The 17,814-nt window shown below is 54.8% G+C and overlaps 6 protein-coding genes across 6 annotated transcripts; 3 read left to right on the top strand and 3 right to left on the bottom strand.

Annotated features, from left to right (window-relative positions):
* Window positions 1-84: 84 nt before the first annotated feature.
* On the bottom strand, window positions 85-1,458 carry LY79DRAFT_674730 (exopolyphosphatase; the record flags this gene model as incomplete). The annotated part of the gene is made up of 2 exons (XM_060564350.1): window positions 85-1,184; window positions 1,344-1,458. 2 exons carry the CDS (start codon window positions 1,456-1,458, stop codon window positions 85-87), a joined length of 1,215 nt encoding a protein of 404 aa, XP_060407577.1.
* Window positions 1,459-1,799: 341 nt separating this feature from the next.
* On the top strand, window positions 1,800-3,082 carry LY79DRAFT_619145 (glutamine amidotransferase class-I). The gene is made up of 2 exons (XM_060562035.1): window positions 1,800-2,581; window positions 2,734-3,082. Exons 1-2 carry the CDS (start codon window positions 2,108-2,110, stop codon window positions 3,019-3,021), a joined length of 762 nt encoding a protein of 253 aa, XP_060407578.1. The 5' UTR covers window positions 1,800-2,107; the 3' UTR covers window positions 3,022-3,082.
* An 851-nt stretch (window positions 3,083-3,933) lies between these two features.
* LY79DRAFT_680708 (SNF2 family domain-containing protein) lies at window positions 3,934-8,362 on the top strand (the record flags this gene model as incomplete). Its single annotated transcript, XM_060564544.1, is given in 11 exon segments — window positions 3,934-5,343; window positions 5,353-5,441; window positions 5,507-5,701; window positions 5,750-5,793; window positions 5,877-5,956; window positions 6,028-6,053; window positions 6,109-6,219; window positions 6,273-6,990; window positions 7,049-7,099; window positions 7,112-7,472; window positions 7,532-8,362. Coding segments are annotated over 11 exon segments (3,714 nt in total). The 3' UTR covers window positions 8,161-8,362.
* A 1,186-nt stretch (window positions 8,363-9,548) lies between these two features.
* On the bottom strand, window positions 9,549-11,239 carry LY79DRAFT_674733 (G protein-coupled glucose receptor regulating Gpa2-domain-containing protein; the record flags this gene model as incomplete). Its single annotated transcript, XM_060564351.1, has 2 exons — window positions 9,549-10,911; window positions 11,007-11,239. The coding sequence occupies 2 exons, from the start codon at window positions 11,237-11,239 to the stop codon at window positions 9,549-9,551; spliced, it is 1,596 nt and encodes a 531-aa protein (XP_060407580.1).
* Window positions 11,240-12,872: 1,633 nt separating this feature from the next.
* LY79DRAFT_96259 (uncharacterized protein) lies at window positions 12,873-13,461 on the bottom strand. Its single transcript, XM_060565252.1, has one exon. It carries the CDS (start codon window positions 13,326-13,328, stop codon window positions 13,023-13,025), a length of 306 nt encoding a protein of 101 aa, XP_060407581.1. The 5' UTR covers window positions 13,329-13,461; the 3' UTR covers window positions 12,873-13,022.
* A 2,771-nt stretch (window positions 13,462-16,232) lies between these two features.
* LY79DRAFT_96267 (uncharacterized protein) lies at window positions 16,233-17,198 on the top strand. Its single transcript, XM_060565253.1, has one exon. The coding sequence runs from the start codon at window positions 16,409-16,411 to the stop codon at window positions 16,991-16,993; it is 585 nt and encodes a 194-aa protein (XP_060407582.1). The 5' UTR covers window positions 16,233-16,408; the 3' UTR covers window positions 16,994-17,198.
* The last annotated feature ends 616 nt before the right edge of the window (window positions 17,199-17,814 follow it).

Genomic DNA, 17,814 nt, shown 5'->3' on the forward strand with positions numbered 1-17,814 from the left:
AGCCTCTGGGTTAGCCATTCCAGCTAGCCGACGCTTTCCCGCCGCATATGCTAAGCCCCGAAACCAGCCAGGTCGTGGCCCGCTTCACAACCGCGCGCCGCCCCTGATGGCCTCCCGCAGCATGGGGGCGACCTGCTTCCGGGAGGCGGCCACGTTGGCCTGGGTCCAGGCGGCGCGCCACTCGCACTCGCGCGCATCGTCGTCCAGCCGCCCGGCGCGCCAAGGCGCGAGGCCCAGCTCCCCCTTGCAGCGCTCGTAGAAGGCCTTGCACGAGACGACGGCGGCCTCGTTGAACGCCCACACGAGCACCTCCCTCTCGAGCTTGCCGCCGGGGTGCGCCGTCGTCATGATGACCCCGATGTCCAGCGCCTTCTCTTCGGCCCACTTCCGGAAGTCGCGCAGCATCGCCTGCTCGTCGCCGCCGGCCTTGTCGACGAGGTAGCCGAGGTTCTGTACGACGGCCGAGGTGCCCATGAGCTGACGGCCGCCACCGTCAGCGCTCTGGTCCTCCCACTGCTTGTAGTCCTTGCGGAAGACGTCGCGGAAGCTCAGCGAGGATATGTCCTCCTTGACGGCGGATATCTCGTCAAACAAGGCGTCGCGGGAGTAGGGCGCCGGGGCGAGGCGCTCGAGGAAAGAGACGGCGGCGACGTCCTTGTCGGTGGTCTTGTCCTTGGACTTGAGGTTCGTGGTGTCGATCAGGATGGCAGCGAGGGAGAGCTGGGCCAGGTGCGCGTCCACGTCGGCGTCGTCCCGGGGGTCGGCCTCGGCGAGGGCCTCCTCCCACGCCGGCCGGCAGTGCTCGACGACGAGGCTCGAGCAGCTGCCGCACGTCTCGATGACGCGGGGCTCGTCGGCCGTGTCGCGGGGCACGGCGCCCTCGTCGGCGTGGTGATCGACGCAGCCGACGACGCGGGCGGCGTAGCGGGCGGCGAGGTCGCCGGTGAGGGCGTTGTGGTCGACGAGCACCCAGCGCGTGTCGCGCGGGGCGAGGTCGTCGGGGAGGTCGTCGAGGGTGAGGAGGTCGTCGGGCGCTAGGCGGGCGTGGGCCAGGGAGGCGGTCATCTCGGTGCGCAGCTTGAGGTCATCGCGGGCGAGGTTCGAGACGGGGACGTGCAGGGTGTGCGGCGGGGCGTGGGTGCGGAGGTAGGCGTAGACGACGGCGGAGCAGAGGGAGTCGAGGTCTTTTTTGCGTTTGGCAACGGTGAAGCATGTCAGCTTTTTTTTTTGTCCCTTTTCTTTATCTTTCTTCCCTTCTGCTTCTTCTTCCTCCACACCCCACACACCCCTCGCACTTGTTGGTCCGAGGACTGGGATTCAAGGGGCCGCTGGCGTTTTCGTACCTGCGGATTCGTTGCCGACGACGAGGGTCAAGGGGCTTGCACGTTGCGACGCGGGGGCGGTCAGGGCCGATCTCGCGCGGGCGAGAAAGGCGCCGAGGGAGACCCTGGGAGGCATTGGAGCGGGAGGGACGGAGGGAATGTCAAAGAGTGCTCGGTGTAAGTGGAATCAATATGCACAATGCATGGGAGGAGGACGCATGAAGATTGCCGCCCCGAAGGAGTCTGTTGAAGCGCGCGGTTCCTCGTGGATTGGAGCCGGGATGCAATGAGAAGACTTAGTATCCGTATTATGTTCCTGGAAAGGTCGGGATGACGTCCAAGGTTGTACCAAGGTGTCTTATCACAAGCGAGCGCGGTCTCTTATCGCGCTCGTTTTCACCCCGCTATCGGTGGTAGCTGATGGGGGACATATGCAGCAATTGGCAGCGACATGTTACAACTGACTCAACCGCGCCCCCGCGACCCCTCCACTACCCATCCATGCCGGACCGCGGTCGGGGCGGGGAGCCGGCAACCTCGAGCAGCCACACACACACACACGACACACGCTTTGTCACGAGGCCTTCTTTTATCTCATCCTTTGTCGTCTTTTGTCTTCGTCCCGACTCCTATCTTTTGTATCGTACATATCCAACCGTCGCTCCCAGATATCGCCGAATCTCATTCTTCGTTTCGTATCCAATACATACTCTGTATATACACATAGCTACCCACCTAGGTATATATACATATACAGCACTCAAACACCAAATTCCTACACCAAGATGGGCTCTCAGCCACCCCGCATCCGCCTGGCCATCCTCGAGGCCGACACGCCGCAGCCGCAGACGGAGATCCAGTACGGCGGCTACGGCGGCGTCTTCACGGCGCTCCTCCGCACCGCCGCTCTGGCCGACGACCCGCCCGCGCCGCTCGACAGCATCGTCGACCTCTCCGTCTACCACGTCGTCGGCGACGACGCCGCCTACCCGGACCTGGACTCCGTCGATGCCATCCTCATCTCCGGCAGCAAGCACAACGCCTTCGACAACGACCCCTGGATCCTCAAGCTGGTCGACTTCACCAAGAGCTGCATCGACAGCGGCCGCGTGAGGGTCATTGGCGTGTGCTTCGGCCACCAGATCACCGCCCGCGCGCTGGGCGTCGAGGTCAAGAGGAGCGACCTGGGCTGGGAGGTCGCCGTGGTCGACGTCAATCTCACGCCCAAAGGAAAGGAGATCTTTAAGCTGGACAAGATGGTAAGTACCTTCCTGCCCTCCACCACCCTCCATTTCTCATCTGAGACCCCCCCCCCCCCCCCCCCCCCGGGCACGCGAGCGAGCGAGCGAGAGAGAGAGAGAGAGAGAGAGAGAGAGAGAGAGAGAGATCCATAGAGCTGACGCAATCACAGAGAATTCACCAAATGCACCGGGACATCGTCACGGCCAACCCTCCCGGCGCCGAGTCTCTCGCCTACACGGATCTGTGCCCCGTGCAGGGCTTCTACTCGCCAAAGAGGTTCATCACCGTCCAGGGTCACCCTGAGTTCACCGGCCCCATCGTCAGCGAGATCCTTAACGTCCGCCACAAGGCGGGCGTCTTCGACGACGAGACCTTCGTCGAGGCCCTCAACCGCGCAAGCATCGAGCACGACGGCGTCAACATCGCCAGCGGCTTCCTGCGTTTCCTCAGAGAATGACATGTTTCTCCCTCTATTGGGTGTTTAGCTAAATAGACTAGCGACTGATTTAGATACCAACTTTTTTACTAGTCGTTGTCCCTGCGTCGTCGCACTCGTGTCTGTCTGCCCCATCGTGAGACGGTCCCAAGAAACATATCATCGTCACTGTGGAAAATCCCTTTTCGCAGAAACCCCTGCATCAGTCTGACCCATGATATTTCTTTACCCAAAAAGAACGATCAAAAGGTTTAAGTGAACGATACAGACTTGATTTATCCTCACTTGTCTTTCCATACTCTACTGGCACTGCAAGTGCGAGTTGTTCAGAGAAATGCCTTCCTTCCTTCCCTTCTTCTCTCCTTCCCTCGGAGCAGTCTTGCCCACTCATATAGAATCGACTATAAGAAGTCTCTGATGCCTATCTAGCTCGCCTCCTCCCCTCCACCCTCACCCACCCTCTTACTCCCTCCCATCATCCCTTCCACCATCCCACCACCCAACGACCTACACCTATATTCCTATCCATCGCTTATCTTCTACTTAACCTCCATCCGACACTGCCCTCTACCTCTTCTAGGCTCCCACTTTACGTCGCTCTTGTCTACCCCAAAGCGACGTCTTTCCACCTCTGCGCAGTTTCTTCCGCCTCGTCTTGGGGTTTCGTTCCCGTTCGTACCTCCATATCTTTTAGGTGTTGACTTACTTCAACATCAGCGAAGCCGACTTTCTACAGTTCCCCCTCTGCGCCTAACTCTCTTGCCTTTTTTTACGGTAACAACAAGTTCTACTTCTACCGCTACTCTTTTTGAAGTTGGAAGACATCAAATACGGATCTACCATCTTCAAAGACACGTGAATAATCCATCGACCTCTTTGCGACTTCCCCACCGTATTCCTTGTCAACACCAGTCTCACAGCCTATCGCTGACAATGCTATCGAGTGCAGATAATCAGACCAAGTCCGCTCGTCGGCGGAAAGGTCCCTTCCTAGATGATACCGGGTCCGATTCAGACACCGATATGCCGTCTCATTACAAGACTCCAACAAGAGCAAACCGTGATCCGGTTCAGGAATTCAACTTCTTTGATGAGCCAATCGAAGAGTCGACTAATGATATGCGCAACGAAGACCACGCAATGGGAAACACTGAGCATGCTACTTGCCCGTCCCAGTCTACTGAGCAGTCTGAGCAGTCCGACCTTTTCGTTACGAATATGGAAGGACAGAGCGACGTTGCTCTGCCTGAGAAGGACAATATCAGAATCAAGTCTGAGCCCGATATAGAGGAGGAAAGCGAGCTTACGATCATCGACCACGCTGAAGCCTCTTCTGAAGCGCAGACGAAGTGGTCAGTTCCGCGGCGTCCCATCGTCATTGACTTGGCCACCGCGGTCAAACAAGAGCCATTGGCCGATGCCGAACCAATGATTCTAGACTCGGGAAGCCAGTCTTCCATCAAGGCACTCGAGCGAAGAATGAAAGAGATACAATCCAAAGCTCTGACAAGTCCTCTGACCAGCGACGAGTTTGCCGAGATGGCGCACATCATGACTCAGCTCAGTCAACCCGCGAAGGCCCCAACTACCGTCACATTGCCTGACCCCAATCATCATGAGCAGGAACCTAGCCAAGAAAATGACAAGAAGAAGAAACGAAAGAGGAGAGCCCCTGTAGCAAATGCAGCAGAATATTGGGCGAGGAGGGAGGAAGAGGAACAAGAGCGAAATGCCAAACAACAGAGTGACGTCCACAACAACACCTCAAGCAAGGCTAAACGGATAAAGGCCAAACAGACAAGAATCTTGGGTAACAATGGCAGTGATCTGGATGACGAAGAACTCGATAGTCTGATTGACAAAATGCTTAAGCCATACGACGCTATTCAGCACCGAGCAGATCAGGGAGACTTGCCTACAGCACCAACCATCACAGCAACCAGAACGAACGACCAACTGAAGCAGATGCGAGAAGCCGCCCCTGAGTATTTTGATAAAAATTTTCTCGACAAGCAAAAGCGAGAGCTTCGACAGGCTACAAGATCTTGGGGGCCTCATGCAGTTCACTGCAAGGACGGCAAATGGGAAGTCAAGGGCTTGGTTACTCCGCTCTTGAATCACCAGCTCACCGTCGGAGCCTGGATGATGGGCCAGGAGCTGAGAACAACGCCAAATCTGCCAAGAGGAGGTATTCTTGCCGATGCCATGGGGCTGGGAAAGACCATTGAGTCTTTGTCCTGCATTGTGGGCAACCAAGCCTCGGATAGTCTCAAGGAAGCAGGGAAGGGAACAACACTGGTGATTTGTCCATCAGGGCAAATGATCAGCCAGTGGATTTCCGAGGTCAGAAAGCATTGCAGCAAACTCTTTTCGAGGAGCATTATTCACTTCAAGTCCGGAGGTAATATGGACGCTAATTTTCTGTCGTCTTTCAACATTGTGTGAGTTCACACCCAGATCCATAATGTGAGCTTTGTGCGTCGGTAAGACCTAACACTGGAAACAGTTTCGCCAGTTACCATCAGCTGAGAGCCAGCACCCCCTCGAAACAAGAAAGGGAGATGATGAAGATACAGCTTACGGATCCAGGCGAGTATGAAAATTGGCTGCAGGAGCAAACAGGGGTTCTTCATCGCATCGAATGGCATCGAGTTGTTCTTGACGAAGCCCATTGCATTAAGAATCACTTGACACATGGCAAGTTACAATGAGTTCTTTTTCAAACATCACGCTAATTATGAAACAAAAGCGGCGCTTGCGTCCTTCGAGCTCAAGGCCAAGTATCGTTGGGCGGTGAGCGGAACTCCACTCATCAATGCATCTCATGGTAAGTTTTCCGCCTGATGCTTCGATATACGTTGACTGATGCTTCGAAGAATTCTTCTCTTACCTGAAGTTTATTCGATGCCCAAAAGTGGGCGATTTCAGTGACTATCTTCGGGAATACGAAGCCGGCGTAAGGTGACTGACTGTCCCTGCTCGAGAGCTATGCCTGCTAACTCACTGAAGCCTAAAACTCTAGAAAAGCGCAACAAGCTTGCCAGCAACGTCATGTACCGGAGGTAACAAACACATGCCTTCAAGTAAGTTTGGAGAGCTACTGACAAGCTATAGAACACAGGGCGACTTTTTCCTTGGGCAGCCAATCTTGAACTTACCGACTACTCACCCGACGCACCAATATCTAACCCTTTCTGCAGAAGAAATGGTGGTTTACAGGTAAGATCAACCGCCCATTTGTGAAATCCTCCGTACGTACTTACGGAAGGTAGAATGATGGAGAGGTGCTTCAGAAACAAGGTCAATCAAGACCTAGAGAATGGTAAAGCCGAGAGTCAAGTCAAATGCTACTTGACAATTTTGCTCCGTCTGAGACAAGCTGCAACCCACCCTTTCCTGCTCGAGAGCATGATGGGAGAATACTTCTCTCTGAAAGACTTGCAAGTAACCAAGGAAAAGCTCCAGGCACTCAAAGGCGGTGCTACCGTCTACGCCCAGATCGGCACATGGACTCAGAGGCAAACAATAACCGATGCGCGTATCAAGAAGGTATACGACGAAGCAGAGAAGGTGAAACAGCAAAGGCTTCAAAATGCCCGCAAAGGAAGCTTGGAAGCGATGAACATCCGACTCAGCGAAGGTGAGAAGCGAGACGAAATACAAACGAGCACTGTCCAAGACACAGTCACCTCGCGAAACGATGCAAACGTGGTCGACGATTCCGATGAGGTGAACAGTCAAGACGAGGTAGAAGAGGACGAGAACGGCATGGCCCCTCAGAGAACCAGATCTGGTCTCGAAGTCGAATCTGACAGCACAGCTCCTATCGCCAAAGACGAGCCTCAACTCGATCCCTTCGGCCGCTCCGACTTCGGCTTGGTTTTCGACATGAGCAAGCAAATAGAGTATCTTGAGAGGCTCAAGGAGATTGACAATGCCGTTTGCGTTGCATGCAAAGCCAAACCCCCTCTGGTGCCCGTCAAGGGACGCGTAAGTTCATTTCCAAACTTGCTCCGGTTTGAAGCACATACCTGACTGACATGACAAGTGCGGTTGCATCTTTTGTGGTCACTGTGTAATGGCACATTTAGCAAACAAGGTACGCAACCAGGTGTTTGAAGGAAACCACACACTGCTGACGGCCTGTAAGGGGAGAAACTGTCCTAAATGTCGTAGGATCATTGGCATTGCGAGGCCATTTGAAGCCTTCAGGGGCGATGACACGGACGAAGAGCGTGAGAATGATGCTAGCATGCCCCAAGAAAACACCAGAGACAGTGAATATTCGAAGGGTTTTGATTACACTGGGTTCCAGCATCCAGAAGACGACAAAAAGAACAAGAAACCGATTAGATTCTTGCAGATCAGCGACAAGAGACCCGGTGTGCCTTTAACTCCCAGCGCCAAAATGACAGCGCTCAAGGAAACTATTCTGAGATGGCAGGCGGAAGCTCCGGACGACAAGATCATCAGTGAGTATCATTTACCTATCTCTTTTTGCGTGATGCATCTTTAACGCATTGTTCCTCAGTCTTCAGTCAGTTCAGTGTCGTCATGAAAATCATTGGCCGCATCTTGGAGTCGGAAGGCATCTGCTTCGCCTACCTCAGCGGCAAGCAGAACACGGAGCAGCGCAACAAGGCTGTAGACGAATTCCAGAACGGCAACAGGGTCAAGGTCCTGATAGTCTCTCTGCGTGCTGGAGGACAGTGTCTCAACCTGACGCGCGGAAACCGAGTCATTCTCATGGAACTCTGGTGGAACCACGCCGTCGAGCAGCAGGCCTTTGCCCGCGTTTTTCGCATCGGCCAGATCAAGGAGACTCACTTTGTCCGCTTTATCGTCAACACTCCCATTGAGAGTCGCATGCTTGAAATGCAGGTTGGAAAGATACTCGCCATCGATGAGGCCCTCCAGGACGAGGCGGTGAGAGCGCCTAAAATTAGCCTGAAAGATATCGCCAGTCTCCTGGGTAGGGTGACGACGCGGGGCGATGGTTGCATGCACATTGAGCCTGATAACTACGACGATGAGTATAGCGACGATGAAGTTCCTACGGTTGAGGACGAGCAGAGCGATCTGGACGACCTCGTTGTCCCCGACGACGTGGTTGAGTACGAGGATGCTGAGGAAGGCGGGTTGACCTCCGATGACGAGTAATTTCGTGGCCAAAAGACACGATTACGAGAAATCAGCGAAGAGATGAACACGGCCAATTTCTACATGATTGGTTCATTTACACGAGAATGATTCTACAGGGAGCATTTACGTCTAGTTGGCTCAGCGACGGAGCCCAGCAACATACAGCAGCAACAAACTACGAGACATTTCGACGCTTCCAACAGAACAAGCGTCAAGCGACATTGAAAAAAGGAACACGCGATACTTTCATCATTTTTTTATTACTTTGAGATACGCTCGGTGGTCAGATTGCCAGGATTTGGCGAACAATGCAGCCACGGTTGGAAAGCCGACAACGAATATTGGTCAGGGAGCGGACATATCCTCGATCTGATGCTTCCGACAATGCGCAGACTTTGCAGCGCTAGCATGTCACTGCAATAAGACACGCAGCATGTGTTGCTGGCCTGAAGTACTACGGTGGAGCCGTTGAGCCTTCGTACGTTGGCATCAAAGCACCACGCTCACCGAGAACATCGGCTGACTTCTTTGATATTAGCATTTAGAGTCTGATGGTTGCCGCGAGCGCCGCGGATGCCGCGCATCTCACGTTTGGTTCAATATTGCTTGCGTTTTTTTGCAATGCGCATTGGCTATTATGATTTGCGGCTTGGGTTTCTGATTTTCTTTTTCTTTTTTTGCTGTTTAGTTGAGAGTTGATCGGGCCTGAGACTTTAAGGATGGCACCTTTTGAGAATGACTTCATTTGAGGATGGCAATGTGCCTTGGGTCATCTTTTGCCTCGTTAAAGCGGTTCGCGGCTTTGGGGCTTTGGGCATTCTCTACATAGAACGGGGGGCGGGCTAGATAGATTTAGGAGGGTTAATGCCATCTGGTTCATAAAATCTTGGCCCGATTGATTGATTTGAGGAGCACGGGACGAGCTAGAATGTTGCGACGTTAGCCTTCAAACAGCAAAGGGCAGATGGGAGGAAGGGGTGACAAGCGGATGGGGGGGGGACGACGTCCTCATCGCCGTGGATAGAATTTCGGCCCTCCCCCCGCCTCCCCACCTCTTTCTCCGAACTATGCGGGTTGTGTGGGGCCAAAGCGAGGCCCGATGCCTGCCGCCGGCCGTACCCCTCCCCTTCCCCACTGCCATCGGACTCTGCGGATTCGGATGTTGCCGACACTACCCCCTCCCCGCAAACCTTAGTAATCCCCGATTGCAACCGGGCCACATGTGTTGAATGGTGAGCGAACGGCAGAAGGCCTCACAAAATTATATTTTATTTTACAGGAAGACTCGTGGAAATGGCATGCCTGACTGATTGATCAGGTCGAAGAAAGTTTCATTCAATTCATTGTGGTATCAAGGCGAGAGATAAAAACAAAGAAAAAAAAAAAAACACAACGCAGAAAAATGACTACGCTAATGATGATGTCCTTCGTCCGACCCGTTGGCGGATCTCGTCCTTGTCCCGTCCTTTCTTGGACGGCGCCCTCCTGTACCTGGCCCGCCTGTCGATCCACGGCTTCTCCACGGCGCAGAACAGGCACGCGTTCACCAGGCCCTGTATTGACAGGCTCACCAACGACAGCAACACAACGGCGAAGGGACCCGCGTCCTCCGGGTTGTCCCAGCGCATGACGTGCGCGACAAAGGGCACCGCCCAGATGAGGATGTAGACTAGGGGGTACACGAAGAGCAGCCGCAGCTGACGACGGATCTTGTCGCGGGTCTTGGTCATGCCCGTGCCGTCCATGGCTGGATGGAAGAGGAAAGGGGTTGCGTTGTGTTCGGGGTCCGATTCGATGGTCGTCCCACGGCGGAGAATCGACCAGATGTTGGCCAGCGATTTGGCGCGGGCGCTCGTGTTCGGACTGCTCGGCGGCTGCCAGTACGTGGTGAGACTTGCCTGTCGTTGGTAGTGGGGTGTTGGGGGGCTCATATCGGCGGTGTCGCGGCGGATGTAGCTCTGGGGGGGCGGCGAAATGGGCTCGAAGGTGGGGCAACGGGGACTGGTGCTGGGTTCCAACGCCCGGGGCGAGAGGACGACATCCGACACGGGAATCTGCCCGTCTCCGTCGGTGCCGTATGCCGGCCAGTTCCACGTAATCTTTTGACGGCTGTGTAGGAGCTCGATCTCGGCCGTCATTGTTGTGGCTTCGGATGAGTTGCGACGTTGCTCCGAGCCCTCCATGGAGGTCTCGGATCCACGGCGAGAGATCGGTGTGGCGGGCACCGAGGGGATGTGAGCCCAGTGCCCGTCGTCTGGCACCTGTGTCGCACTGGCTCGCCTCATGGCACTGAGGCGACCGAAACGCCGTATGCGCAGCGTGACGTATATGTAGATGTAGGCGTACAGCGCAACGATGGTAAGGAGAATCAGGTAGCGTGGCACCCAGCTGAGGACGAGCCTCGGCCACTCAGGACGGATTGGCAAGTAGCAGTATTCGCCATTATTCACGTAGCCGGGCGAGTTGACAAAGGCCAGAGAGGCCATCAGGAGTGGAAAGAGGGCGAAGACGCTAAATGCAAGGCGGCGGTGGGGATACAGGCCGCTCTGGCGTCCGGACTGTCGGGGTCGAAATATATAGATTGCCGTGTGGAGAGCGATGAGAACGACGGCGATATCGGATGCCTCTATGCCGACGGCGAGGAAGAAACCGCTCGCTTGGCAGAACGAGGACCCTGATGCGACTGAACTCGTCTTAAAGTCGACGATGGGGAAGATGATGAACCATAGCGACTTGAGCATGTCACTTGACATGAGGAGCATGATCAGGCTGGTTGTTTGTCAGCAAGGAATTCCCATATCGAGGCCAGTCATCTCTGGCTTGGTTTGAAGCTGGGGGGCACCGGTGGGCCGAGATGAACTCACTCATGTCTGAAGCTCCGCCTCATGCGAGAGAACCAGTAAAAGGCGAGGGTGACAGATGCCAAACTTAGCGCGGCGACAGCTAGCGATGTAGACTGAATAATTGTCCATTGCCGGTCGGTCAGGCCGCTGGGCATGATTTCATAGGCCGGGGTCAGGCGGGCAGCGATGATCTCTAGAACAGACGCAGCAGGGGGTGATTGCGATGCGTCGCTGTCTCGAGGCCATGGTGCCATGGCGGTTGAGGATCCCCGGCGGCCAGTCGCAGCCTGGGAATGGAGGGAAGAAGTCGGTTTACGTGGGAGGCTTCGGGTTCCTCATGGTCGTGGCTGGTGGTGGACGAGGAAGCCGTCGTGTCTCGAGGTTTGCGGGACGGAACTTGAGTTGTCGGGTTGGTCTCAAGCCCTTTGTTCTGCTATCCGTCCAGTTCAGTGCCGTTGGTCTGTGGTCGTTTGATATCCACCCAGGTATCCTCCGCTGTGCAAAGCTCGCTACTCCAACGGCCCGAACTGACGATGATAGACCAAGCCTTGCGATAATAATAAAACGATTGGGCGGGAGATATTCTGCCCGACGGGTTGTGTTGTTCGACTCGAAATGGTGCTGTAAATAGATAATACTTTCATCCGGAACTTCACCTTGGCGGATGTTGGTCGCAGCACACCAAATCGGGGATTGGATGTGAACCGTGGACGTTCGTTTTGTTGAATAGCAGCAATCGGTCGATAACTACAGAGATATTTCTCTCATGGTCCCAGAAGGAGCGTGGGCGGCCAAGTGCAAGGGGAGATGGGCAAGGGTGTTATAACTGATGGATGCTGCGGCACATGGAAGCAAGCCTTCTTTATGGAGAGTCTTCAGCTCCGAGAGCGTGGTGGGTGGAGATGAGGTCCGCCCTCCGTCAAGCATGGGGTTGCCGCTCAGGAAAGGGCGACAGAAGCTTAAAAGGGACGGACGCAAGCAAGACAATTGAGCACGAATAGGGGAGGCGACAGGTGGAGGCGCTCGGAAAAAGCAAGACAGGTGGTTTAGCGTCGTGATTCGAGGCTTTTGGGCGGAAGCTGACTCGGCCAATGAACGGCAGGCGAGTTCAATAAGTACTCGCGCGGTGTGTGCGTCTGTGTGTGTGCGCGTCGATCGTGTGATGAGGGGGGTGTCAGCGGCACGGGTGTGAGCCGAGCAAGCGAGCATGCGTTGAGTTTGGCCTGGCTGGGTCGAGCGGACTAGGAGGTGACGCCAGTGTGAGAGAGAGTGAGAGGCGAGTGAGAGTAGGTAGGAGTGTCTGTGTGTGTGGTGGGCGGTCAAGGTCGCCAGACCAGAGGGGTAAAGTGTGGTGTTAAGCGTCTCGAGTGTCGAGTCAATGATTTCGAGTTTGCGACACATCTTACACTATATTAGGCGAGAGACAAGAGAGAGACAACCAGTTGCTGGATAACATGGTGCACAAGGGGGGCAACGAGAAGACTGGGCTGGGGGAGGCCAGTGGTCTGGTCTGGCCTGGTCTGGAATGGTCCGGTCCGCGAGGCGCCAGATGACAAACAAAAGCAAATAGGATGCGTTGGCTCCCTTTCTCGATTCTTGTGAAGGGCGAAGACGCAGAAACGAAGCGACGAAGTAAGCGGTGATGGATGATGGATGATGACGATGTGCATCGTCCCGTGTGTGGGATCCGACGAGGGTCGTGACATGTCCGCGTGCGCGACGAGGTCAGAGGTCTGCCGACGAACTCGATGCAATGCAGCCAGCCGACAGCGATTGACAAGGTGCCAGTGCCGAGGGGCGAAGAAGGCGGCAATCAATTAGGTGTCGGCACACATTAGCAAGCTCTGGATAAATGGCGAATCCAGTGACCAGATCCAGCGAGGCGAGACAAGTGACGGATAGTGATTACCGTAGTGACGAGACCAGCGCCACCCACCAAGAGCGCGCCTTGGCTGAGTTCCGGCGATGGTTTGGTCATGCCGGCCGGCAATGAATGCGTTGAAGGAAAGGTAAGCGGGGAAAGTTGGGATAGCCAAACTAAGGCAAACCACCGGCCGGCAGATGCCAAACGTGTATCGTACCCAGTAGAGCAAGCAGGCAGAGTATCTCCATCGCACGGTGACTGAGAAATGGGATGTGGTTGTCTGGCAGTGGTGGCCCTCCCATGATCAATCGCGTTCCAAGAATGCGGAGGGACCCGGCGACCTGGGCATCCTTGCTTGGGTGGTGGGCCTTTGCAAGGCTCGTTGCCTGTGGCCGGGAGCGGCACGGGACAGGGCAGGGCAGGGCAGGCGAGATGCTAAGATTAAACCCAAGATAGATGGATCGTAGATGAGCCGGCATAACATAACGGTGAAGGAGGGGGCCAAGCCGGTCTCTCTGTTTAGCCTTGTGCTATGAAGGGGGGGACGGCGCGTAGCATGGTCGAGGCGGGTACCCCATGCATGTGTGGTATAAGGTTATGCCTCGTCTTGCATAAAACGATTCTGTTCGGGATATAGTATAAACTCGGAAGAAGGGCTGAGCGGAGAAGCTGCATCGGTGAGGTGTCGACATGGAGCTCGGGCTTCCGGGCTTGTAGTGCGTGCTCGATCAAGACGGAAGGGAAATATGGGTGATGATGATGTTGTTGTTGTTGTTGTTGTCGGAGAGGCATGTCGGTTTCCCGAAGGGCATTTTCTGGATGCGGATAAACACGGCCGGATTTTGTGCTTGGACATGGGAGGAAGCACAGCACGGCAAACGCGTTCATTCATTCGTTCATTCATCCATTCATCCATTCGATTGACTCGAAGAGCCCAAATGCCGAACGTGGTTTGAACCCAGGCAGGAGCGGGTTGGGTTGGTTGCTGGGTGAATGAATTGCTTGGCGCGAGGGAAGCAAGAGCGAGTGAGTCACGAGTGAAGAAGCCGGCGGCTAGGGATCTGGCCCGGGTATGTAAGATGGGCCGGATCAGGAGGAGGCAGGAGCAGGAGGCACGATATGGCCTTTTTTTTTTCTTTCTTTTCTTTTCATGGTGTTTTCACTTTGCCCCCTCCAACTCTTAGAATCCGATGTAGCCAGCGAGAGAGTCTGTATTCCTACCCAGTACTCTGTGCATTGGGTACATCTCACCGGCCGTTCCGTCGGTAGAAGTAGCCGGACAAGGAACTAGCATAGGTACCTACCTAGCTACATATCCGGGACGAGGCACGTACTGCCTTTCCTATCTTACGTACCTACCTTACGTACCTACCTTACCTGTCTAGGTAGGTAGGTACGTGTAATGTCGATTGGCGCACGGATCAGAAGCTGGCAGGGGACATGGGGCACCGCACCTGCCTACCGTTCTCGCCCCCAATGCAATAAAACGTCATGTCCTATTCGTAACTGCCATTTCCAATCCCCATCGTTGTCGCAGTCTGCTGGCCCAAGCGTCACATCACGTCCGATGCCTCATGGCGAGGACCTGGTAAGAGAATCCGGCAGCTAAGCACGTAAGGTAGGTGCCTCCTTCCTAGCCAAGTAATTACCTTGGCACACCACACACCCACCCACACTGCCTGCCGAATGCACGACACGGCGCTCCGAGCGCGGCGGTACGTACCTTGCCTTCCGAGCGTGGCTCCTACCTACTACCGGTACCTACCTCAAGTACCTACCTCCGGCAGGTAGCTACAATCGTATAATTGCTACGTGCCTATCCCCCCGGTCAAGGTTCCTCTCCCCCCTGCCATAATTTCTGGCCTTGTGTGAGACAGACCAGCCACCCACCCCCTCGGTTATCCTCCCCGCCCTTGAGCCTACGCCCGCTGGCTTGTCCGCATACGTGCTCGCCCGGCTACGGATACATACGCTTTGAACCTCTCCATCTTCATTTGCGTCCGATCGCTTGGGACGGGAGCCCATCTGACGGCCCAACGAGCCTCGAAGCGCGATACACAAGAGGACGACTTCCGGGCGTCAACCTAAGCCACCGCCAAACTACCTGAGGTAGCCGCCTACTGTGCAGTACAGTGCTGCGTAGCACACAGCACCCACGACCCTTGGCTTTTTCTTGGCGTCTCTCCCTATGCAGTCACCCTCATCGGAACGCTCTTCCGCCATGTCTCTGTGGTTGGAAACAGGTCTACGTCCCGTCCGGATATTTTCTTTTTCATGTCGCGGCATCAAACCCAGCATTTCCCCTTTGGGCCCGGCAGCAGCAGAGACATGGATGGGTACCAAGTACGGATAGTCTAGGTAGGTAACCCCCCCCAAATGCCATTTCCTATTGGACTACGGAGTACATCTGTTTCGAGATGGCCCGTCTCATCTCGCAGATCGCAGACTAAAGTACAAACTTGCCCAGATCACAAGCCCAAGACAAGTCTCGACGCCCTCAAGGACGGCTTGCCGGCATCCAGCTCGAGACCCGTCTGTCACTCCAGCCCTCCCTCATCCACACGCCCGCACGACTCTCCGCTAACCTGTTTTTTTCGTGCATACGGGCAGAGCCGACCTCGAAGGCACAGGAGGGGCTTGCGCTCTTCATCTCGAGTCTACGAGGCCAGACGGCCCCCACCAGTGCACCACAATCAACCCCGCCTCGGTTAGACTCTAGGCCCTGACGGAATCACTATCGTGGCACGCATCCGACCTCGTCGTCCGTCTTGCCCAATGGTCCATTCGAACCCACGGAGCCAGTTGGTAGGCGTCGACCGTCGTCCACCAGGCTTGCCATTTTGCAAACCAGTGGCTTGCACCTGTCGGAACCCCCCTTTCCAGCTCGACTTTGCACCCAATCAGATGAAAAAGAGGCCCGCTCTCAAACGTCAACTGCCATTTCAGCAGTGCGTGCAATCAGACATCCAAGGGAACAGACACCGATTACGCATGCATGCGCCCATTCTCCAACTTCTGACCCCAGCTCTCGGCCTCGGTTTTGGTTCTGGCCCTAACCTCAATCAATTCACGGTTTCTTTGTTTGTTTGTCTCGGTGAGCCGCTCTCAGTTCTCCCTGGTGCTGATGGCCAACAGCAGTCCATGCTGCAAGCTCATCAATTTATCGTTGGCGCTATGCAGAATGCTGGTTGCGAGCATTGTCAATGATATCCGTGCCACCCCGGTCGCAGGTGGAAAAGCTTAACCTTCAGACTGGGACTTGAACATCGTTGTCGGTGAGCAACTCGACGGGGGTCCCCCTACCAGTCATCCAGTCTTGAGCGCCGCTTGCCATGCTTGGACCGACCTGGAACCAACATCGCATCTCCAATTGATTACGCAACGACTTGGAAACAGCATAATACCGTATTTGTCCGCGTTCGGATGCCGCTTCAATTGTTCGTTACCGTAATTCCCTCATTGCCGATTCACAGTAAACGAAGCAGTCAGTGGCTTGTCGTTAACCCACAACACGTCATTCGTCCGAGCCGGTCGCTGGCATCACATCCCCATACTGCCCATGTCCCCTCTCCGATCTACCTATCTACGCCCGTGCCCTATTGGGCTCAGTCTCGGTCTCCCCGCCCTAAGAAAAGAAAGAAAAAAAAAACCGAGGCAACGCACAGTCATCACCTCTGCGAACGTCTGCTGCTGCGGGGTTGAGTTTTCGGATTACGACTCCGACTCCGACTCTGGTTTTCCAATCCGGAGGGCACATCCAAAGGTGCGCTCTCTGACCCTGTTTGAAAGAAACCGTTGCGCATACACTTTCATTCCAGCCATTCGACGACCAAGGTTTGCTCCGTCGACTTTTCCGACCAGTTGTCTGCTGCGGTCAGGCCTTTTGGTCGTAGAGCGACATTCCGAGACCAGCTTCTATTATGCTTTCAACCACTGTGCCTCGGGGCGTTTATCGATTCTCAACATGCTATTATTGCATTCATCCACCCGCCCGCTTACCAGAGACGCCACAGACACGCTGTGTGCGTACAAGACGCTCTCGAATACAAACCTAGGCCTCAATCTCAAATGTCCGGCGGGAAGAGATACATACCGTCGGTGCAGCGCACACGCCTGCCTGTCTAGCTACCGCGAGGCTGCCTGATAACTGAGATATCAAATGTGAAGCGAACAGGGCCTACCAAGACCGAAATATGGGTCAAAGACGGTCTGTCTCTCTTCGCACGGGTACACGATGATAATCTAGCACAGTCGGAAAAACATAGTCCAAGTCTCATACCCAATACTCACCACAACGATAGGTTTCTACAGGGCCTGAGAAGACGCCTTCCACTTTGCTTCTTAGTAAATAAAGCACGCCGAGTCTGCAATCTGTAGCGCGGACAAGCAACCACTGTTATGCCCTTGGACTGGTAGTCTCAGGTTTCTTCCCAACAAAACGAGTGGAGGGGGCGTAAAGTGTTTGACAAGCTGGCGATGATCCTCAAAACAAGCAATCGAGATCTCAATTCCCGGCCGATCAAAGCGGGCTGGATAACTCTCTTCTGGGTAGATTCATGCTACCGGTACATGTATCTCATTGTGACATAGTTGACAGAACTCAATATCTATCTCCCTTGTCGAGCTGATGCCTTGTTGAAGAAGATGGTCACAGGTCTCAACCAGTTTTGACACGCACACTGCCGAGGATCTCATCATGGTAGGAAGAGGAGGATTGAGATGAACTAAATCCATGGGGAGGAAGGACGTTGTTTCAAGCAGGCGATCTAAAAAGCCGGTCCACCAATGTGAGCGGCTGAGAGTGACGGGCAACGCTCTGATCGCCGCAGGGGACCAACAGGCATATGAGATTATTGAATACCAGGACACGGACCTCTTTCCCCTTTTGCAGTGACTTTTGTTGGCTGAGCAATCAGAGCTTACGGAATAGGTTCCGGAATGGTTTACCTATTGAATCGACGTTGA

Source organism: Colletotrichum navitas, assembly GCF_030913465.1.
Source record: "Colletotrichum navitas strain CBS 125086 chromosome Unknown LY79scaffold_140, whole genome shotgun sequence".
Taxonomy (NCBI): Eukaryota; Fungi; Ascomycota; class Sordariomycetes; order Glomerellales; family Glomerellaceae; genus Colletotrichum; species Colletotrichum navitas.